Raw genomic sequence first — 24,056 nt, 5'->3', positions numbered from 1 at the left:
TCAAACAGCTCTCTTCCCTCGATCAACCCCACCCCCCCAATGGTCACCCACATCTTAAGTACTGGCAGAAAGTCTGCCAGCAAGAAAAAAAAGCCTTATATTTTCTGCAGTGTAAGATCCCACTTACCCACCCAACCAGCTCTCTAAACCTCCCCTGCTACCCATTAGCCGCCATCTCCGTTTGCTATAATTTATTTTTTATAAAAAACACAACATTTTTTTCTGTAGTGTAGCTGGCCCCCCCCATATTACCCTACTCCTCCCAGATTGCTTTCCCACTCTCTAATCTCCCTCCACTATAGGAGCCCCCTCTCCCTCCTTCCCCCTCCCATTCACTGCCACTCTAAAAAAAAAAAATTAAAAAAAAAATTCCGTAGCATAGCAGTCCCACCTGCTCCCTCCTCCCTTTAGTGATGGGCCACCCACCCACCTCTCTCCTAACCCTCCCACACAACCAACAATCGGCACAACCGCTGTTCGATGTGGAGAGTGGCCCTCTCGGCATCAGTCTATCTTATTTAGGGTTTCAAGGTGTCCAATATATAACTGGGAGGGAGGGGGTGGCGGCGCAGCAGCGGGAGAAGCCACCCCCCTGAAATTAATTTTTGCAGGTTGGGATGTCTGTCACTGGCAATAGCACGTTTGACCATTTTCCTTCAATTTCCATTGGGACAGAGATCTATGCTGGTATCCTATAATATAAAAGGCCAAGTGTGTTTGTCTGAAGCCGTCATGCGCAGTAGAGACTGCGCACGAGGACAAATACACCTGGCCTTAATCCAACTGACCTGGCATCTGATCCGCCGCAAGAATGGTAGGTGTGACGGGGCCAGGCGGGCTGATGTGGGCGGGGGCGGATGCCATGGCAGACTGGCCATGAGAGAGCAAAAGAGAGGGGGGAAAGAGAGAGCAAAAGAGAGGGGGGAAAGAGAGAGCAAAAGAGAGGGGGGAAAGAGAGAGCAAAAGAGAGGGGGGAAAGAGAGAGCAAAAGAGAGGGGGGAAAGAGAGAGCAAAAGAGAGGGGGGAAAGAGAGAGCAAAAGAGAGGGGGGAAAGAGAGAGCAAAAGAGAGGGGGGAAAGAGAGAGCAAAAGAGAGGGGGGAAAGAGAGAGCAAAAGAGAGGGGGGAAAGAGAGAGCAAAAGAGAGGGGGGAAAGAGAGAGCAAAAGAGAGGGGGGAAAGAGAGAGCAAAAGAGAGGGGGGAAAGAGAGAGCAAAAGAGAGGGGGGAAAGAGAGAGCAAAAGAGAGGGGGGAAAGAGAGAGCAAAAGAGAGGGGGGAAAGAGAGAGCAAAAGAGAGGGGGGAAAGAGAGAGCAAAAGAGAGGGGGGAAAGAGAGAGCAAAAGAGAGGGGGGAAAGAGAGAGCAAAAGAGAGGGGGGAAAGAGAGAGCAAAAGAGAGGGGGGAAAGAGAGAGCAAAAGAGAGGGGGGAAAGAGAGAGCAAAAGAGAGGGGGGAAAGAGAGAGCAAAAGAGAGGGGGGAAAGAGAGAGCAAAAGAGAGGGGGGAAAGAGAGAGCAAAAGAGAGGGGGGAAAGAGAGAGCAAAAGAGAGGGGGGAAAGAGAGAGCAAAAGAGAGGGGGGAAAGAGAGAGCAAAAGAGAGGGGGGAAAGAGAGAGCAAAAGAGAGGGGGGAAAGAGAGAGCAAAAGAGAGGGGGGAAGAGAGAGCAAAAGAGAGGGGCGAAGAGAGAGCAAAAGAGAGGGGCGAAGAGAGAGCAAAAGAGAGGGGGGAAGAGAGCAAAAGAGAGGGGGGAAGAGAGCAAAAGAGAGGGGGGAAGAGAGCAAAAGAGATGGGGGAAGAGAGCAAAAGAGATGGGGGAAGAGAGCAAAAGAGAGGGGGGAAGAGAGCAAAAGAGAGGGGGGAAGAGAGCAAAAGAGAGGGGGGAAGAGAGCAAAAGAGAGGGGAGAGAGAGAGAGCAAAAGAGAGGGGAGAGAGAGAGCGCAAAAGAGAGGGGGGGGAAGAGAGAGAGAGAGAGAGAGAGAGAGAGAGAGAGAGAGAGCAAAAGAAAGGGGGGGAGAGAGAGAGAGCGCAAAAGAGGGGGGGGGAGAGAGAGCAAAAGAGAGGGGGAGAGAGAGCAAAAGAGAGGGGGGAGAGAGAGCAAAAGAGAGTGGGAGAGAGAGAGCAAAAGAGAGGGGGGGGGAGAGAGAGCAAAAGAGAGGGGGGAGAGAGAGAGCAAAAGAGAGGGGGGAGAGAGCAAAAGAAAGGGAGAGAGAGAGCGCGAGCGCAAGAGAGGGGGGAGAGAGAGAGCGCAAAAGAGAGGGAGAGAGAGAGCGCAAAAGAGAGGGAGAGAGAGCAAAAGAAAGGGGGAGAGAAAGAGAGCAAAAGAAAGGGGGAGAGAAAGAGAGCAAAAGAAAGGGGGAGAGAAAGAGAGCAAAAGAAAGGGGGAGAGAAAGAGAGCAAAAGAAAGGGGGAGAGAAAGAGAGCAAAAGAAAGGGGGAGAGAAAGAGCAAAAGAAAGGGGGAGAGAAAGAGAGCAAAAGAGAGGGGGAGAGAGCAAAAGAGAGGGGGAGAGAGCAAAAGAGAGGGGGGAGAGAGCAAAAGAGAGGGGGGAGAGAGCAAAAGAGAGTGAGAGATAAAGCAAAAGAGAGAGGGGGGGAGAGAGAGAGAGCGCAAAAGAGAGAGGGGGAGAGCGCAAAAGAGAGAGGGGGAGAGAGAGCGCAAAAGAGAGAGGGGGAGAGCGCAAAAGAGAGAGGGGGAGAGAGAGCAAAAGAGAGAGGGGGAGAGAGAGCAAAAGAGAGAGGGGGAGAGAGAGCAAAAGAGAGAGGGGGAGAGAGAGCAAAAGAGAGAGGGGGAGAGAGAGCAAAAGAGAGAGGGGGAGAGAGAGCAAAAGAGAGAGGGGGAGAGAGAGCAAAAGAGAGAGGGGGAGAGAGAGCAAAAGAGAGAGGGGGAGAGAGAGCAAAAGAGAGAGGGGGGAGAGAGCAAAAGAGAGGGGGGGAGAGAGCAAAAGAGAGGGGGGGGAGAGAGAGCAACGGGTGGGTCCACTGTACTGCAAAAAATGGCCCGTGTGAAGGGGCTTTAGGACTAGTAGTATTATATGCTGTTATTTTCTCCTCCCCATTTTAAAAGGTTTCTTTGTTTAATTTTTTTTATTAATTCATTTTTTATATAAAAGCACTGTGACTTGTTTTTTTCTAATAAATATTCCTAATTAAGTTTTGCCTTAGTCTAATATTTGAACTATGTTACAGAAGAGATTATAGCAGTATAGTGTTTTTAGTCGATTTGTGCCAAATTGTGTGTTTTAAAAAAAAAAATTAAATCTAGTCTGGGTTTTTCTTAGTACTTCTCATTTAATAATTATGTGTGGTGGCAACAGGCAGATAGTTTAATGTGGGCAGCATTAAAGTGGAGTTTTGGAAATTTTTCTAGGTATAGTAAAGACTAGAGTGTTTTTTTAACCCTTGCAACCAATGAACTAAGTCACAGACTTGGCTGTGCTAATCTGATTAAAGTAGAAAGGGTTAGTTAACCCTCTATGCCACAAACTGGTGACAGCTGCAAAGTTGGCTAGCCTTTTCTGTGACACTATTTATTTATAGATAAAAACCGTCTGCAAAGTCATCAATTAAAATCCACCTGTCCCTATCCCAGAGATTTCCCTGAACTGCCATACAGATAACACCAACTTTTATATGTTAGGTCATGTCTATCACACATGCATTAAAGTTGGCACTTTATAAGTAGTAGGTATTAGATAATAATAGAATGGAGAATAATCCCTTCCCAAAAACAGTAAAAGGTTGCATCTATGAACTCCCACCAGATAAACTATTGTGCCTTGCCACTTTCAACCAACAGAGGTTTCCTTTAACACTTCCCAACAGACTGTCCTACTCTAACCGGCTAGAAAACATCTCATTCTCTAGTCTAGAGACTACGATGCAGAGGATTTAGTTTTAAACATATTTTCACGTCTGTCTTCCACAATTACCATGCAATTAAAGGGATATTTATTACTCATTTGTTCTCATGAGATATGCAAACTCATATATACAGCATGCAATAAGTGGGTCATTGCAAAATAAGTGAATAAGTCGTTAGTGTGAGGGCACTGGGACACACCTTGTACAGATGGCTGCTGCAGCTTCCTTGATTCCTGTTCACCTCCAAAGATTTGACCCACAGGCTGTGTAAAGAGAAGACAATTAGTCCCTGTACAGTTAGAGTCCAGTTTTAGTATTCTAATATTCTGTTCATCTTACCAGTGTGGCTCCCATGTGATTTGGACTTTGCCTCAAAACAGCGGGTGCAGCACCATCTCGTAACCTCATGTCCACAACACCTCCAATTGGAGGTTCTTTGCCTGGAAAGTCATTGTAATACGCATGGTCTGGGAGCTCCTCCTCTTCTTCATCCCATGCGGAGCCATCAAACCCAGCCATCCTGAAACAAGATGAAAAAAGAAGGGGAGGAGAGGGTGAGCCACACTTATTGTTAACAAAAAAAAAACAAACAAAAAAAAAAAGAGAGAGAGAATGATCAAAGACAAAACAAGGAATGGATTGGAGCCAAAATATGACAGGACCAAAAGGAGCGGGTAAAAACTGAGGAGGAGACAGAAAGATGATTGACAGTGAAGAAAAGACAAGACAGTGAATAGAGACAAGATAGAATGCAAGAAAAGAGAGTAAGTCTGAAACAAAAACTACAGGGAAAGAAATAGATAGAGCAGGTACAACAAATTATACATCTAGAATTCTTAATTCCCATAATAGCATTTATCAATAATGAGATCTGGACAAAAACATCCAATTAGTATATAACTGCATTTGCACACTTAACTGATACCAATAATGTTGCAGGTGTGTGTGTGTCATATATATATATATATATATATATAGGTTTTCACTACATTTAATTCTTGCCAATTGTTGTGAACAGGTAGTTTTGTTTATAACCAATGAATTATTCATTTATTTTAGTAAGCATATAAAAGTTAATTCGGTCACAAATGTTTTAAAATAACATATAAAAAACATTTTTTTTAATCTAGTATGACTGTTTACAATATAAAAGATCATAACAGATACCATCTAATGTTACATTTAATACCCGGTCAATAGAGAATTTACTAATGGTAAAAAGCCTTATACCCTTTTTAAAGATGGCGACCGAGGGGCTATCAATGGCTAATTGCCAGTAGCACTAACGCATAAAGCTTTCAAGGCAGGGGGGGCGGCCCTTACCTCTGATGAAGCAACCCATTGGTTGTGAAACGCGTAAGGCTTCGCCGCACGTTACAACTATACTCCTCTGATACACGGAGCAAAATAAGGCAACAGCTGCTGCACATTTGGATATAGTGCAGCAGCAGCGTTTCAAAACCTTACTCGCTCCATAGCTATTTCATGCTGCATATACAGAGCAAATTAGTGAGCTTGTGACAGGAAGACAAAACACCTTGTTACCAGCTATTTGACTACGGCTCAAATTTTCTTTGTTCTCTCGCATCATTCTGTTAAGAGGCAGCCTTGCCTCATGTGTGTTGGACTTTTTATGTATTATAGATTTTACATTTGTTATTAAGCTATTAAACTATTACATTTTTAATACACAACATATGTGTTAGTACATTCCTTTCTTCAGTGAACCCTGCACCCCTGTTTTTGCCAGTAGCAAACGTTTTAACCGCTTATAGCCCTTGAGTACTTTTCAACAGTATTTAGTGAACATCACTTCTGAGGACTGTGTGAAACACTTGGGCCAATACAAGGGAGACAGGAGGAATCCAGATCTAAAGGATCATCTTTAAACTAACACAGTGCTGCAAAGAGACCTCAGAGTGAATGAGGTAGAACAATGTGAGTACGGATTAACTCCTTTTTATACACATATATTTTAGCAAAAAACATATTACACTAGGAGTGCCTTTGGGCGCTTGTCTACTTCTATAATTGTTTCTCTCTTTCTATATATATGTATGTATCTGTATATGTATGTGTGTGTGTATATGTGTGTGTGTGTATATGTGTGTGTGTGTATATGTATATATGTGTGTGTGTGTGTGTGTGTATGTATATATGTGTGTGTGTGTGTGTGTATGTATATATGTGTGTGTGTGTGTATGTATATGTGTGTGTGTATATGTGTGTGCGTGTATATGTGTGTGTGTATATGTGTGTGCGTGTATATGTGTGTGTGCGTGTATAAGTGTGTGTGCGTGTATATGTGTGTGTGCGCGTGTATATGTGTGTGTGCGTGTATATGTGTGTGTGCGTGTATATGTGTGTGTGCGTGTATATGTGTGTGTGCGTGTATATGTGTGTGTGCGTGTATATGTGTGTGCGTGTGTATATGTGTGTGCGCGTGTATATGTGTGTGCGCGTGTATATGTGTGTGTGCGTGTGTATATGTGTGTGCGCGCGTGTATATGTGTGTGCGCGCGTGTATATGTGTGTGTGCGTGTATATGTGTATGCGTGTCTCGGATTTTATCACAACTTTACCAAAAACGTAAATTATGCTTACCTGATAATTTCTTCTGATGGAAAGAGTCCACAGCTGCATTACTTTTGGGAAATAAGAACCTGGCCACCAGGAGGAGGCAAAGACACCCCAGCCAAAGGCTTAAATACTCCCCCCACTCCCCAGTCATTCTGCAGAGGAACAAGGAACAGTAGAAGAAGAAATATCAGGGTGAAAGGTGCCAGAAGAAAAAAAAAATAAGGACGCCATACAAAAAAATTACAGGTGGGGAGCTGTGGACTCTTTCCACCAGAAGAAAAGAAAATGATCAGGTAAGCATAATTTATGTTTTTCTTCTTAAAGGGACAGTATACACTCATTTTCATATAACTGCATGTAATAGACACTACTATAAAGAATAAGATGCACAGATACTGATATAAAAATCCAGTATAAAACTGTTTAAAAACTTACTTAGAAGCTGTCAGTTTGGCTCTGTTGAAAAAGGTAGCTGGAAAGCCCACTGCAAGTGGCAAATAAAAAACTCCCCCCCCCTTCCCCTTCTTTTACATATGTAAAGACCCTTTACACAATCAGCAGCAAGCTGGAGAAGGTAGCTGACAGTATTCACATAAAACTTTGGGGCTTGGTTAGGAGTCTGAAAATCAGAGCAATGATATTTAAAAATAAGCAAAACTATACATTTATTTTTTTTAAAAAAAACTTTATGGGCTATATAAATAGATCATCTACATAACATTTATGCAAAGAAAAAATGAGTGTATAATGTCCCTTTAAATTGAAAGAGTCCACAGCTGCATTCATTACTTTTGGGAAAACAATACCCAAGCTATAGAGGACACTGAATGCCAAGATGGGACGGTACAATAGACAGCCCACTCTGAGGGCACCAAGCCTGAAACCACTGCCCCCAAAAAACCATGCTTCATCCGAAGCCAAGAAATTTTTGAAAGGAAAGGCCCAGAAGACACTGACCCGCAGGTAGTCCAGAGCCTAGCCAGAGACCGCAAAATCGGACTCAACTGAGCCAACAGGCCTCCAGGAGACACCATCTCACAACAGACGGTCCCTCCCCACTCACCCCTCACTAAAGAAGGGAACACCAGCCTAAACTCCCAAAGGGAGAGGGCCAGGAAGAACCGAAGGACACAAGATCCATAAAAGGAACCCCCCCCCCAGAGTGAGCTCAGCTTACAAGGGCCCAAATGGGTCCCGACAGACAAGGGCAGACTATGCCTAGACCAGAGGAACCAGAGGTATAGGACCAGGGCGTAGAAACAGAGAAAACTTTCTCTCAAACGTCGTACAAAAGCACCAAAAGACAACAGAAGGCAGAGTCCTCACATAGTCCGAACTTGGAATACTGAAGTATTCCGCTACAAAAAATGTGCAACAGACCCAGACGAAAAACCTTGAGTCAAGAACATGCCCCCATCCTCAGGATGACAAAGGGAATACTTGCTGAGAGCAAAAGCGGCCAGCAAAAGAACAAATTGCAAAAGACAACTCCCTGACAGAGGGCACACTCTAGGCAATCCAAGCCGCTAGACCTACCACAGGTCTTCCAAAAAAGGGGGAATATAACCTCCACGAGGTCCCCCAAGAAATAGAAGTGACACCCCGACCCGAGGTGGAGCAATCCTAGACCCTCTGCTTGTGAGCTTAGGAAGCCAGCTAGCTACTATGCCCACCTAGATCCAGAAGATGACACCCTCTCTCAGAACCCACTCCCAGCCGGGCCCGCCCCAGCAACGGCACGTCTGAAACAGGGCCAGCAAGACTCCAAATGGAACGTAACCCAGAAAGAAAATCCCTCTCAGCTAGGGAACTCACAGGTCCCAACTCCTGAACCAGGAGAAGCCTTAAGAAAAGGACCACATCTCCATAAAAAGGAAACAAGCCCAATGAGCAACGGCACTCAGAAAACCTGGCCAACCAAGACCAGGTCAAGTAATCCGAGTAAAAGGACATAGCCAAAGTTTCCAGGAACTGGGGAACCCCAAACCAACCCTGGAAGCCTAAGGTCCTGTAACAACCCACAACGGGATCCACAAGGGAAAATGCTGAGTAAAACTCAGCAACCGGGAGCCCCAGGGAGAACAGGTCCGAACCCCCAATTGTTTAAACAAACAATACCCGCAAGCTTAACACCCCGTATGAAATAACAACCCAGATCACAGTGGATACTTATGCAATATCCAGGTTAACCCGGATAACGAGAAAAACTCGCAAGTCCCGACCTAAGGAAGAGACCACCCCTTGCCAAAGTCCCACTATTCCAAAGGAGCCAAGGCGGTAAAAAAGTCGTACAACGACACTAGAGCTTCAAGACTCACCAACAGCCTCAGGACAATAAGGCAAGGGGATACCTCGAGGTCAAAACCACTCGAGCAAAGGCTGGTCTCCACATAACCTCCGTACAAGCGGATGACCACAGGGAGAAAGGGGCGCGAACCAACCCCAGTTTCGAGGAACCCCAAGCAAGCCCAAGGAGACCACGCCCCGTGTCCCTAACAGGGAACAAACATCTCCCAGGCCCCTAAAAGGAGACCCAACATGGAGACCTCAGAGGAAGACCAAAAAGTCTCAGAAAGACAGCTAGACAGTATACAGTTGATGTGCAATAGCTGCAGCTGGTTACATTCTGCAAACCATCCGCTGCAAGGCAGCTGAACTACCCTTCATACTACTAGCTGCTGAGGACCAAGTCCAAAAGGACAATCCCAGAGCCTCAAAAGAAAAAGGCCAAACTGCTCACTCGGCGGTAAGAAGGCGCTAAGCCCTCCAACTCTCCATCACATGGGGGAGGAACTCTAGGGTCCAACAATACCAGACGCAAGAGAGTGATGCAGGGGAACTCCACTGATCCAGTCATCCAAATTGAAGGCTACAAGGACTGAGACAACCCTTCATGCCTGGAAGACCCACAGGTCCTCTAGAATGCTTAGTTGAATGTAAAACAAATGATAACATGAGCACTCGGCGCCACGACCGGACCAGCCAATCAGAATGGCACCACGTCTGAACAGTCACAAGACATAACCGAACCCAACAGGACCAGCCTGCAACATGGGTCCTAACCATCAAGCTGCATAAATGATCCCTCAGAGGGGAAGAATTGAAAACAGACAAACATAGGACTAACATGTCCCCAAAAACACTTCCGCAGAAGTAACCAAGAGTATCGATCCCAGTTTAAGATTCCCCCCAAAAAATAAGGGGGGCGGAGTCAGTCGGGCAGGCGAACAGTCGTACTTACAATGAGCTTTGATATCAAAACGGCACAGTAACAAATTCAGGACCGCTAAATATATGGCAAACAAAGATTCCAGATTGTCTTAACTACTGGAGCTAAAGAGTAATTGGTTAACGGGCTGGTTAGACCTCCCTATGCAGAGCTAAACACACTTTTTGAATCATGGTTGGGGACACGGAAGCATGAAAGGCAGACATCTTGCCTTCAATTATTAGGTACGCAACTCCTTGACTAAACAATGCCCTGCCTGACTACCTACCTAAAATATTCATCGTCATGGATGAGCTTTGCAGCATGATCGGGTTGGTGTTCCAGGACTCTAGGAAAGAGCTCTCTCTTTTGATCATGGACCTTGCTTTTCCTCAATATTACTCCACCGAAGAACAAGCAAGCCTAATGACAGTACCTATCTGTGCTACTGGAGACCAAGTTATGCAGAGACAAAAGGGACCATATACCCTTATCTTACTACTCCAGGATGCAAACCCTGAAATAGAACAAGGGATCAGTGCTATAAGTGAGTTGCAAAGATCCAGCATGGCCCTACAGGTACCTACCCTCTATACAGCCAATGAATCATTGGACCCACCACGATCCCGAGATGAGACAGATGTCACTTTCCCATCAGATGTTAACCGGAGGAGTGAAATGACGAGCAGAGATCTTCTCCACAGTGGCGAGAGTGTAATGGAGGTTACCAGGTCCACATATCTGCTCATACCCGACAAAACTTTAGAGCTCTAGAGTGGCGTGATACTACAGGTGATTTATGCCTCTGGAACAGAGGAGGTCAGCAGCCTGAAAGGAAATCTTACCCTAGAGACTAGCCTGTCACATGGAAACACTCCTGATGTGCCTCGACACGAAGGTACAGATTTAGGGTTCAGTGTGCCATCCTCCTTAGCAGCAGAACATATAGCTCACGCCGCGCAGCAAACCTACTATACTTTTCTGTACAGGCGAGAGTATCCTGAGAAAGCTGCCTGGACTGTACGAATAACTGGGGTAGGATAAGCTACATACATTAAGTAACTATTTTGCAGCTATATACTCCATAAGCGGACATAGAATGGACTCTTGCTGCTTAAAAATCTCTTTACTGTTGTATTCTATGTTGTTTGTATTCTCTTGGATGCTGATTAAATCGTCATCTTCAGTTTTATATGCATTAATAACCTACACCAAACTCCATGCCCTGAGTTGATTGGGAGTTCCATATAATACATATTATATTCATATGTTACATTATTTAACCTATCTGTAGGTATGTTATCTTATATAAGCCACCTCACATGTGTTACCTTTACCTAGATAATATAAGTGTATATTGTTTTACAGACATATTCCGATATATCATATATGGGGACCATCTGTTCTTTTGCCATGTATACTAGGTGGTACTGCCCCTCTATGCCTATTCCTCCCTTTTTACTAGATAAGGGTTGGCCTATTCCTCCCTTTTTACTGGATAAGGGTTAGCTTGCGTATTTCCAAGTTTTACATGTTTGAGTTATGAGATGTTTTATTCCATGTTTACCTTGTAGATTAATGCTATAGTCAAGAATTATGTGACACCCTGAAGGAATTATATACTGTCCTGAACCCACTAGGTACTAGATTCATACAAGTGATAAACGCATAATATATGGTGCTGATTTATAGAAATGTAAGCTCTGTGCAGCAGGGCATAGGGCCCATGCTCGTGTGGCAACCTTGCATTTCCTCTAAATATACCATAAAGCTTAGTTTTGTAGCTAATATATATGAGAGGCTAGAAACAGAATAATTCCTGTTCAGTTGCGCTAAACTTATATTATGCAGGTTCACCAAATACCCATCCTTAACACCTGCACACTTACCCTCACTATTTGCTCATATAGCATGGTTTCCCAGATGCTATCCTCTTCCGAATCCCATATATCGTAAGGCAATATATAGTCATACTAACCTTGCCCCACCCCCCCACACAAACTTATCTTACTTTGGTGAGCGTATTAACACCGCAGAATGTATAGGACACCAGGATAGGGTGAGTTATTATAAACAAATACTCTTAAGAGGGCAAAAATAAGCACCGTTGGATTTGGAAGTATTTAGCCCTTTAAGCATGAATGGCTAACCTGGGAATATGTATTACATCTGAACTTATACAGCTCAGGATAAATTGAGACTACCATAATTTATTTAGTGTGGAAGATAGTACAAATATCTTTATAAGGCTCCAGTTGACTGTTTTGGTTATCACTACTCCATTGCCCACATTTTATCTATATTACTATAAAGTACATGCCTACATTGCTTTCTAACTCAAACACAATGTATACAACACTTATTGAGTGCAATTTTTTTAAGGGGAAGATTATTAATAGTGCTGTTATTAGTTGCACCAAGTAACTGCAATTAGTTCAATGTGTTCACTCTCCTATCATTACTATGTTTACCTGAACGTATATTACCAACTCTACCTCTTCCCCCCACCCATATAGTTTACTTAGTAAGCTATGGAAAACGTATCCTACGACCAATCACCCTAAACTATTATTATTGGAACTTTATACTAATCTTGCATTTACAGTCCCATTCCCCTATACGCTATATTCTATAAAGTACTACTGGTCCAATCTATTTATACCCCAAATATTTATGGTCCAAGAGTGACCGTTAGCCATACTTGGACATAGCCCTGACCTAAATATAAAAAAGAGGCTTCATCTTAATTGTTTGTTACTTATACTTAGATATTTCTACATCCAAGATTGTTATGTTCTATATTGTCGTGGGAATATACATGATGTGTATTGTTAAAAATGTTCCCCATTGAGCTGCTCTGACCCAAAAATGGATACCGTATAGTTCAACAAAATGTAAGACGGATATTAATGGTATATATATATATATATATATATATATATATATATATATATATATATATATATATATATATATATATATATATATATATATATATATATATATATATATATATATATATATATATATATATATATATATATATATATATATTTATATATATTTATATATTCTCTCCAAAAAGCAGGCAGCTCACTGGTCTTTGCAGTAAAACTAGAATTTATTATATCAGTTTAAAAAACAAACGTTTCGGCACTGCATTGTGCCTTTGTCAATGTTATACAACAAAAAGTACAAGGACAGAGTGCACCCAAGCACCCCGGATCACACATCCGGGGTGCTTGGTGCACTCTGTCCTTGTACTTTTTGTTGTATAACATTGACAAAGGCACAATGCAGTGCCGAAACGTTTGTTTTTTAAACTGATATAATAAATTCTAGTTTTACTGCAAAGACCAGTGAGCTGCCTGCTTTTTGGAGAGTATTGTTATGGTATTAGCAGAGCACCGTGGCATTATTTAAGTATGATTGTGCAATCCTATCTATAAATATATATATATATATATATATATATTCACAATCAATCATACTTCCTATATTTATGTAACCTTGTTTATTTTGTATACTATGTAACCTCAATAAAAAAAAATAAAAAAAAAAATACTTGTATAAAATTATCAATAGCAATTTTTTTTAATATTGATATTAACGATTAAATGGAAAAACTGCATTCAATCAATCATATAAAAAAAAAAAAAAAAAAAAAAACAAAACAAAAGCGGAAAAAAAAGAAAAAAAGGCAACCCGTAGAAGAAAACCCAAGACGAAAACAGACCTACCTCAGGACAAGCCAAAACGTAGCCCTAATCTTCAAAAAAAAACTGGGAAGGATCTCAAAAAGAACAGCCAGAAGCAGACTGAAAATTCCTGTATCCGAGAAGGATAGGATCATTCAATAGCTGAAAAACATGTCTGAGTAAGACGCGCCACTCTATAGCGAAAGACACAACATGGACAGTTACACTCACAGGGAACTGTACAGGCTCTCCCCAAGGTGGTAGACCCAAGACAATAGGGCACGAGCACAAACGCGCATAAATGTCTGGACTGTGCAGACGAATAATCGCCAAAAATATGTGAAAGCGAAAACGTGCTGCAACCTCCGGACACACACACACACACACACACACGCTGCCCTGCATGGAGGAATAATCATAAACTGGGTTACTCGCATGTGTAGACGTTTGGAGCGGTAGGGAACTCGCCTCTCGGAGGACGGGATCCCCAGAGGTGGAGGGCTCAGCTGTCCCTTGATTCCCCGAGCCCGAGGAACAATGCGCTCTCATATGGCATACAGAACAAAACTGGTTGACATGTGTCAACGAGGCCAATCCGGATTCTTCACTGGACGCAGTATTTGAATTTAAAACAGTCTCAGTATCAGAATCCTCCATAACTGAATCTGAAATTTGCACGCAGTCTCAGCATCAGAATCCTCCGTAACTGGATAGAGGATATGCAAATATGGACTAAAGAAGTAAAACAAACACGCCACCTGACACTCACAATGGCTGGGGCACTCACCACCTCCTATGACCAGACCCTGCGGACTAGGATTTCTCCTTCGTCACACAGTTGGGAATGCAGAAATGGAAGACGGAGCGTAACCACGCCTGACCACAAGGTGAACCGTATAGTTCAAAAAAGCAAGCCCAACCATAAGGTTGCGTCACTTCCAAAGGTCTCAATGTTCCAACCACGAGCCTCGTAAACACCACACAAAAGGAAGGTTGAATCACATAAACATGATTATAAACTCCCCTGTTCAATAACCCCCCTCAGGAGATATTAACCCTTGATTCCAAGATACTAAAGGAGACTCACTAAGACCCTTATGTTAAGTTAGACCCGCAAGGTGGTAGCCTCTCGGGAACACACTTGTAGTACAGTACATTCATAAAGAAAATAAAATGAAACGATCTTACAGAAATCTACGCCATGGAACAGGAACACGGCCCTTGAAGTGTGACGAACAGTAGCATCGCCTCCGCCATGGACTTGAGAGAAGCAGGTAACGGAGCGAAGTCCGACAACGCCGATTGCTTGAGGAGCTGTTAACATGAGTCGGGATGGTTTCGCAAAAAGACTCTTCCTGCATCTCCGAACTATAACTTTCATCCAAGTCTTCACTGAGAGACTGACAGGATTACTTAAAACTCCTGTCCCATGCCGAAGAGTACTACCCTCCATAAGAGACAAATAAATTCTGACACTTCTCTGCCAACCTCCTGGGACGAAAGGCATAGAATGACTGGGGGATGAGGGGAATGGGAGGAGTATTAAAGCCTTTGGCTGGGGTGCTTTGCCTCCTCCTGGTGGCCAGGTTCTTATTTCCCAAAAGTAACGAATGCAGCTGTGGACTCTTTCCATTTAAGAAGAAAATAATTGTAGATTAATTTTATGCTGCTGATTATTGTACATATAAATCATCCCGGTTATTTCTAAAAATTCTTTAATATATTTTGACTTTAAATAATAATATGGGGGAGGGGGTTTGAAGATATTAAACTTATTATAAGCCCCTATAGATATATTGAGCAGTGAATGATCTGAAAAGTAAATTCCATGATTTCAATCTCTTCTACCTTTGTTATTAAATATTCTGAAATTAGGAATAAGTCTATCCTAGAGATGGTGTTGTGTGATATAAAGATGCATGTAAGTCCCACTCATCAGGGTGTTTTATTTTCCATAGACCTATAAGTGATATAGAGGTAATAAAGAAATTAAAAAAAAAAAATTCTTGGACTGAATTTGTGACTTTTCATATTTGGTCATTTATTCTTTTCTACTCCATCTTCCCTCCCGTCTTAAAATTTAAGTTTGGTATGTAGTCCCCCACAAGAATAATTTTAGCATTTATAAAAGGGATTAGTAGTTCATCTGGGTTTATCCAAAAATGTATCTTGCTCATTTGAGAGAATATATATTACAGATTAAAAGCAAATTTGTGAGAATTGATTCAGTGCCTTCAAAACATCTGCTGAAAAGTCTTGCAAAAAATATTTTTTTTCTCTCTTGACACTATAGACATCCTTCAGTAAGCTATTAAGATTTTGATTATAGATGGACAATTTTAAAATTGAATCTTTTTTTCTTCTGTAGGATTGTTTTTTGTAATATCAAAATTCGAATAGTTGGGGGATTATATTTTCTAAGAAATAAAGGAGTTCAGCTGATTTTACAGTTTCCGGTAGATCTATAATGCATATGTACAGGGCTTCTAGAGATATTGCAAGAGAGGTAGGTCTGATGTTGGTACAAATGGAGATGCATGGTATACAAGGATAGTTTGGCACTGGATGTGAATAATAGCTGGCACAAAAGGGGATCTGATGTGGCTCATAACTGGGCTGCCAGGAACATTAGTTTGACAAGAAGTCTGATGAGGATTGCAGTGCAGATGCACTTGCAGTTATAGTGCAGATGAATTTGGTCTGGTATCCGTCTCGATTCCTAACTGGTATTGGCTGCAGGGACATAAGTAAGGTCCGACATCTGTTGTGGCTTACAGTCGGCACAAAAGCAATAGAAATGAGCCTAGTGTGCAGTCTGATGCAGCTGCAGAAAACATGGAGCTGGTCTGAGGTATGATCTGTCCTGTGTTTCTGAAAAGGTGGTGTAGGCTCACAGGGGTCGACAAATCTGTTTAAAATTTAGGAGGCAGTAAGAAAATGTAAGAGCCAGACAGTGGTATTTGTATATAGATATATGAAGAATAACCCAAAAAAAGTTAGGAGCGAGGGGTAAAATTCTAGGAGCCAGTAGCTCCTTGGATACTGGGTTTGACAAGCCCTGGTGTAGAGGCATAAGGCCCGTAAAGGATCTGCTGTGGACATAGATGGTAGAATAAATTGCTAGGTCAGGTGTCCTGGATTTGACATGTGACCTGTGAGCATAGGTCAGCCCTGTGTTCCCATGTTATTGTATCCCAAACAAAAGGAGCAATCTGGTTAAAAAGAAAATGAAAAGGGAGCAGCCATAAACAGTACTACTCCTGTGCAGAGAACATCTTCCAGTCAACCTCCACACAGGCAAAATAAAAAACCCACTAGCAATAACCCTCAAAAACTCAAGTAATACTCCTATTTGTATACAGTTTCAGGCAAAAAACAGACAATTTACTGTATTAGGAAGTTATAAACAAAGATAAAAAACAAATTATAAGACAGTTCAAACACTGAACAAAAAAACTCTACATTACTACTGACATACTTAGCTTATTCAAAACATCTGAATTAAACACCAATGTTAGGGACTTGTCTTCTACAAAAATTGTATATAGAAACTCCTTTAATATTTTTGTTAACATAAAAGCAAGTTCCTTTGGCAACAACCCATAGAGGATCTAATTTAGACTTCAACAAATCATAGCATTGACCAGTACCTGTCATGAGGGGTGACTAACTTGGGGGGATTTTTGAGGTATTGCTTAAAGCGAAGTTCAAACGCTTGTCCAATGGTGCTGATAACATCCTGAGCAAGACCTTCAGGACACTCCAAGATATGACAGGCTAGAATAAAAGACAAATAGTCATGTTACATGGTAGCGACCATATAGTAAGGACAGGAGAGGCAAACAATGACCCTAGAAAGCAGAGAAAGCGTTAAATAAGGATAACCTTCACTCTGATAAGGGAACATTGTTCTCCTACAGACACACACAATGAAAAATACTAAAGTTTAACTCTTTGGCGACTGAGGACGTGTCAGGCACGTCCTACAAAAAGTGTCAGTTAAAGACCAAGGACGTGCCTGACACGTCCTCTGGGGTTTCAACCGCTGGAAGCGATCGTGATCGCTTTTAGGGTATTGCAGTGATGCCTCTATTTTAAGGCATCCTACAATACCCTTTTTTTTTAGATGGGAGCCATAGCAGGGAAGTGGGTGGGCGGCCCATCACTGGTCCATTTCCTGTCAGGCTGGATGATGGTGTCGGTAGTGGGGGGCAGGAGCACTACACTACAGAAAAGTGTAAGGGATGGAGGGAGAGGGAAATAAAATGTTTGGAATGGGATCTGGGAGGGGGGTAGGGTATTGAGGGGGGGGGGGCAGCTACACTACAGAAAATTGGGGGTTTATTTATTTACAAAAAAAAAAAAAAAAAGAAGGCAGCACCTAGGTAGAGGGGGAAATCAGGGAGGTTGGGGGCTAAGGGGGATCCAACACTGCAGAATAACTATAAAAAAAAAATTCCTTTAATTTTAGTACTGGCAGACTTTCTGCCAGTACTTAAGATGGCGGTGACAATTGTGAGGTGGTGGAGGGAAGGGAGCTGTTTGAGGGGGATGTGTCAGGTGGGAGGCTCTCTCTACACTATAGCTAAAAATTAACCCTACAAGCTACTTAATTAACCCCTTCACTGCTAGGCATAATACAAGTGTGGTGCGCAGCGGCATTTAGCGACTTTCTAATTACCAAAAAGCAATGCCAAAGCCATATATGTATGCTATTTCTGAACACAGGGGATCCCAAAGAAGCATTTACAACCAATTGTGCCATAATTGCACAAGTTGTTTGTAAATAACTTTTTTTTTTATTATTTGATCGCATTTGGCTGTGAAATGGTGGCATAAAATATACCAAAATGGGCCTAGATCAATACTTTGGGTTGTATATATATATATATATATATATATATATATATATATATATATATATATATATATATATATATATATATATATATATATATATATATATATATACACATACATATACATATGTAATAACAAAAAAAAGGTTTGGAAATAGCAAAGTGCTACTTGTTCTTATTATCCTATAACTTACAAAAAAAATGCAAAGAACATGTAAACATTGGGTATTTCTAAACTCAGGACAAAATTTAGAAACTATTTAGCATGGGTGTTTTTTGGTAGTTGTAGACGTGTAACAGATTTAACAAGGTGTAACCGATATTTTACAAAAATGTTTTTATTAAATTATATGATATGATGAAAATAATGGTATCTTTAGAAAGTCCATTTAATGGCGAGAAAAACTATATATAATATGTGTGGGTACAGTAAATGAGTAAGAGGAAAATTACAGCTAAACACAAACACCACAGAAATTTAAAAAATAGCCCTGATCCTTAACGGTAAGAAAAAGAAAAATTGGTCTGGTCACTAAGGGGTTAAAGGTACACTGAGCCCATTTTTTTTTTCTTTCTTTCATAATTCAGATAGAACATGCAATTTTAAGCAACTTTCTAATTTGCTCCTATTCTCAATTTTTCTTGGTTCACTTGATATATATATATTTTTTTTTAAAGCAGGAATGTAAAGCTTAGCAGCCGGACCATTTTTGGTTCAGAACCCTGGGTAGCGCTTGCTGATTGGTGGCTGCATTTAGTGTCACATTCTAATGGAGAAGCCTAACATACCCAAGCAGCCTGACAATCTAATGCTGAAGACTTTTGTAACCAGACAGCCTGACACAATCATACATTGAAGCCTAACATACTCAGACAGCCTGACACGCAATCTAATACTTGATACTTTAAAAAGGGACATTAAACACTTTGAGATGGTAAAATAAAATGATGATATAGATAGAGATGATAGAGATAGAGAGATAGAAAAAGATAAATAGATATAGAGATTGAAGTGCGCAACACTGTTATATTCCACACAGTCCTTGACTGCACACTCTAGTGACCTATTTATAACTGTCCCTAATTGGCCACAGCATAGAAAGAAAACAAATTATGCTTACCTTTTCTTCTGACGGGGAGAGTCCACAGCTGCATTCTTTAATTTGGGGAAATAAGAGCCTGGCCACCAGGAGGAGGCAAAGACACCCCAGCCAAAGGCTTAAATATCTCTCCCACTTCCCTCATCCCCCAGTAATTCTGCAGAGGAAACCAGGAACAGTAGGAGAAATATCAGGGTGAAAAAGGTGCCAGAAGAATAAAAACGAAATTTACGGCCTCCCCAAGGAAAAAAAAACAAAACAACACGGGCAGGGAGCCGTGGACTCTCCCCGTCAGCAGAAAAGAAAATGATCAGGTAAGCATAATTTATGTTTTGCTTCTTAAAACAGGGAGAGTCCACAGCTGCATTCATTCATTTTAGGAAAACAATACCTAAGCTATAGAGGACACTGAATGCAAAACAGGCGGGTACAAGAGGCGGACAATTCGGAGGGCACCACAGCCTGAAATTACCCAAACACCGAAAAAAAAAACAAAAAAACAAAACAAAACTGCTTCACCAGAAGGAACATAAATGGAAAGAACAAAGTAACTGCCCATCAGTTAAAATCAGCAAGGCCCTTGCTAACGACCACTCAGATCGCCAGACTCAACCGAGCACAAAGGCCTCCAAAGAGACAAAGTCCCGCAGGCTCCAAGACCACACTAAAACTCATAAGAGAGTCGAAAAGGACCCCCAGACAAACAACTAGGGCAAAAAAGAACCCCAAGTATAGCTCCAAGAGCGCAAACCAAGGTTGCAAAGGAGAAAGCCATGTAGAGAACGAATCCTACCGACTAAGCAGAGTGAAAGGAGGAAAACTCCCAGATTCCAACTGCATGGAGGTCCAAGGGACGAATAAAAACGCCCCAACCCTAGAAACCTAGAGGGACAAAAAGTAGACCCCCTCCCTTACACAGAGTGCAAACCCGCACTCAGGATAGAGTGACCGAGGGATAAAAACCACCCCCATGAGCCGCTAAAAAACAGCACCATAATATCTTATTATGCTCCAAATGAAGCCACAGGCTTCCCTCTGCGAAAGAGGTCTAAGCGGACGCAAGCCGCCAACACTAGCTAATTAAAAGCTAGTAGACAGCACCAGGACTCCAACAGAGGAAAAACTCCAAGAAATGCAGAGCAATTCCTTCATAAAAGCAAAAAAAACAGGGAAGCAAGGGTAGTACCCAAAAGCCAGCAGCGGAAAACTACCTGCTGGAGGTAAGGAAACACAGCGAAGCCTCCCACCCAAGGGAGTTCCACAAAACCTATTGATGATACGCAGTCAAGCACAACAGAGCAGACAGAACCACTCTGAGGCAAAACCGACCCAGCACCAAGCGACTGGCAATGTCCGAAAGAACAAGGGAATTAAAAAAATTCCTTGAACCACCTTCAGGAAGAAAAAAGAATGGGATTCCCAACCAGCTCCCTTCCCGAAGAAAAAGGGACACTTCCAAAAAGGAGATCCTATAATGAAAACAGAAATGGCATGACACCAGAAATCCAGCTGATATCCTGCACACGAGGCAGGGAAGAAAATACCTCCAGGGCACCAGGTAGAGACTGTGGTATGCCCAATCCTCTCCAAAGGGAGGGGAAAAACAAACATAAAAGCTCACACACCCACAGGCATGGAGCGTAAAGTTGTAGACGGACGGAAAAAAGCAAATACTGATTGTCATCCGGCTAATACAGCTGGCCCAATAGAAATTTCTCCGTAAGAGAGAAAAAAAAACGCCAGAAGGGGCATGAGGCAGGGCGTTCAGGAACCGGAAACATTGGGCCGTCCCGATCCAACCTAAGGGATCTGGACACAGAAAACCTAAAAATGTCCAGTCAAAGATAAGAACAGGACAAGAAAAACCCAGAGGACCAACGGGCTACCCCATCCGGAGAAGACCTTGCACCATAGGTGATACAATCATGGCCACATCCAAGGGTCCTTGGACACTGAACGCTCGAGTAAGATCCCAGAGACGGAGAGCTGAACCCCTAAAGGCTCAAGGGACAACACCAGCCAGGTCTAAAGACTAAGGTAACTTATGAGAGAACAGAGCTCAAAACCTAGAAAATCTAGTTTGAGAAGATAGTCTCCAAAGATCCATTTGGGATCAACCTCCCGGAAACCCCTACAGCTCGAGGAATGTATGATGAATGAGCATCCCAAACTCCTGGCGAGCAACAGATCAAATCAAAACGCCAGGGGGAACCGCAGGTAAAAAAAAAAAAAAAAAAAAAAAAAAGGAGTACACAATCTCCAGCTCCAAAATTATGGTAGAAGACGAGAAACCGTAAGGGGAAAAAAAAAAAAGGCCAAAAAAGGCCCGAGCTTCCAGAAACAGATGACCAGAAAACCAGCCCCAAGATGGGAAAAAAGAGGCACAAACAACCTCGACCCATTAAGGAAGAGGTACAGACGCCAATGGATTAAAAAAAAAGGACAATCCAAGAAAAAATACCTATAGGAGCTGACAAGTAATCACCAACTAAACCCGGTACCACCGATTTCATCTGAACTTCCAACCCTGTCGGGAAGGAGAAAATGCTAGTTCCTGAACCAAAGTCAGGAACCCCCAAAGCAAGCCTTAGCAGGATCAGAGCTCGGTAACCCCGCCAGTCAACAGGAATAGGACATTGAGGACTGAGCGCAATCCCCTCTGATGCCCAACCCAAAGGAATACACGAGGACCGGCCTGACGTCTAGTAATGAACAGGCATCCTATAACATACAAAACCAAGAAAGCAAACTCTTCAGAGTAAGCAACTCAGCACCCCAACCAGGCCAGCCGGTTACAAACTGGCACCACGTGGTAGATACGGATCTCAAGGAACAGAAAAACTAGTGCCCGACCAGGACAAGCCTGATACTTAGGGCACCCTAGAACTTGTCCAAGGCCACAGAAAAGTCGTAGCCCTAAAAGGGAAAGACAAAATAAACGATAGACATAATGTCCTAACATTATTTAACTTCTGCGGAAGTGCCAAAGCGACCACAAAATGGCTAGTATCAAATCCCAGAGTAATAAATGTTTTCCAAAAGGAAAAACTATAACAAACAGGAGCTTTTTCAAAAGAAAAGGAAAGACATTCTAACCGGTTCAAAGTAAATGAGGGCAGCACCCGCAGGTGAACGCCCAAGAAGAATGGACACACAAACAGGACCAGCCGGTCAGAGACCCAATTCTTCCGAAGCTCTGAACTGGAATAAGATACCTCAAAAAATAAAAAATGGAGACAAGGAGATTGACTTCATACCCCTTTGTCTAACCCCGCTTGCCGTCTGGAACGGAAGACAGAGGATCCATCGACCCATTAGGACTGGGATCCTCCAGCACTGCCAAAACATGCCTCAGCAGGACACGAAGGCGCGCCAGTCTATAACTAAAGGCAAGACTTACCTTCGCCGGGGAAACTGCTTCCCCAGAGGGCTGATCTGATCCAGACGACCCCATGCCTGACGAGCCCTGGTTAACAGAACACGGACAGTATCCTGGAAGATGTAAATGCGCAAACGCCATAGATATGGCCAGGAGGAACCGTGCTGTAAACTCTGGAGGAAACAAGCAGCCTTTCGGAGAAGGGGTAAAGACATTTGGGACACCTGCATGCATAGCAAGAGAAGGTTCTAGGGCGCGCGCCTTGCGGGATATGAGATCCTCAGGGGCGGATGGCTCGGCGGATTTTAAGTTCCCAGAATCGGGAGACAAGAGCACTCGAAAGCAGCATTCGGAACAAAACTGATGGGCATGGATTACCCGGGCCATTTCATACTCTTCGCAAGAAGAAGAAGGAGAGACATCTGTCTCCACAAAATCAGAATCCTCCATAACTTGGTTATCGAAATTATAGATAAAAAATAAACGGCACCTTACACCCCCCTATGGCTGGGGCACTCACCACCTCCTATGACCCAGACAACTAGTGAAACAGACTCTCTGCGTCGCCACCCGGTCAGGAATACGTAAATGGAGAACAGAAAACATGATCACATCTGGTTACAAGGAGTACCGTGCAGGCCCAGGAAAAGCACGCCAGTCCACAAGGACCGTGCGACCTGACAAAAAGGCAAAAAGGCCGGTATGTTTCGAACTAGCCACAAGCCCAAGCATCACTACACATTAGCAGACAGAATCACATAACATGATTAAAGTCCCCCCTGTTCAATAACCCCGCTCAGGAGATATTAACCCTTGATTCCATAAAGATAAAAAGGAGTCCCACTGAGGCCCTCTCTTCCTTTACATTACATTCTCATATTGAAAGTAAAATGAAACGATCGTACCGGAATCTGTGCCGTGGAACAAGAACACAGCCCTAATAGTAGCATCACTTCTGACATGGACTTGAGTGAAGAAAGCAGGCAGCAAAACTCGTCAACGATGATTGCCTATGGAGCTGTTAATACGAGTTGGGATGGTTTCGCAGAAACACTCTTCCTGCATCTCCGGACTCTAACTTTCATCCAAGCTCTCACTGAGAGGCTGACAGGACTACTTAAAACTCCAGTCCCATTCCGAAGAGTACTACCCTCCATAAGAGACTATTGAATCTTCTGACACTTCTCTGCCAACCTCCTGTGATGAAAGGCAAAGAATGACTGGGGAATTAGGGAAGTATTTAAGCCTTTGGCTGGGGTGTCTTTGCCTCCTCCTGGTGGCCAGGTTCAGTATTCCCAAAAGTAACAAATGCAGCTGTGGACTGTCCCCATTTAAGAAGAAAACCTAAGTTACAAAATGGCACCTCCCATTGTTTTAT

The 24,056-nt window shown here is 42.7% G+C and overlaps 1 protein-coding gene across 4 annotated transcripts in view; it reads right to left on the bottom strand.

Moving 5' to 3' along the window:
* SHC1 (SHC adaptor protein 1) overlaps positions 1–24,056 on the bottom strand; it is an 80,407-nt gene that overhangs the window by 4,925 nt on the left and 51,426 nt on the right. For all 4 annotated transcript variants that reach the window (XM_053703624.1, XM_053703605.1, XM_053703614.1 and 1 more), the window contains 3 exons: positions 16,991–17,117; positions 4,194–4,374; positions 4,054–4,117 (listed from right to left, as the gene is read on the bottom strand). In XM_053703624.1, coding sequence (XP_053559599.1) covers positions 4,054–4,117; positions 4,194–4,374; positions 16,991–17,117 — 372 coding nt within the window. The remainder of the gene's footprint in view (positions 1–4,053; positions 4,118–4,193; positions 4,375–16,990; positions 17,118–24,056) is intronic.

This window comes from Bombina bombina, chromosome 1 (genome assembly GCF_027579735.1).
Source record: "Bombina bombina isolate aBomBom1 chromosome 1, aBomBom1.pri, whole genome shotgun sequence".
Classification (NCBI taxonomy): Eukaryota; Metazoa; Chordata; class Amphibia; order Anura; family Bombinatoridae; genus Bombina; species Bombina bombina.
The sequence above is the reverse complement of the archived record's forward strand: the minus strand, read 5'-3'. Positions and strand labels throughout refer to the sequence as shown.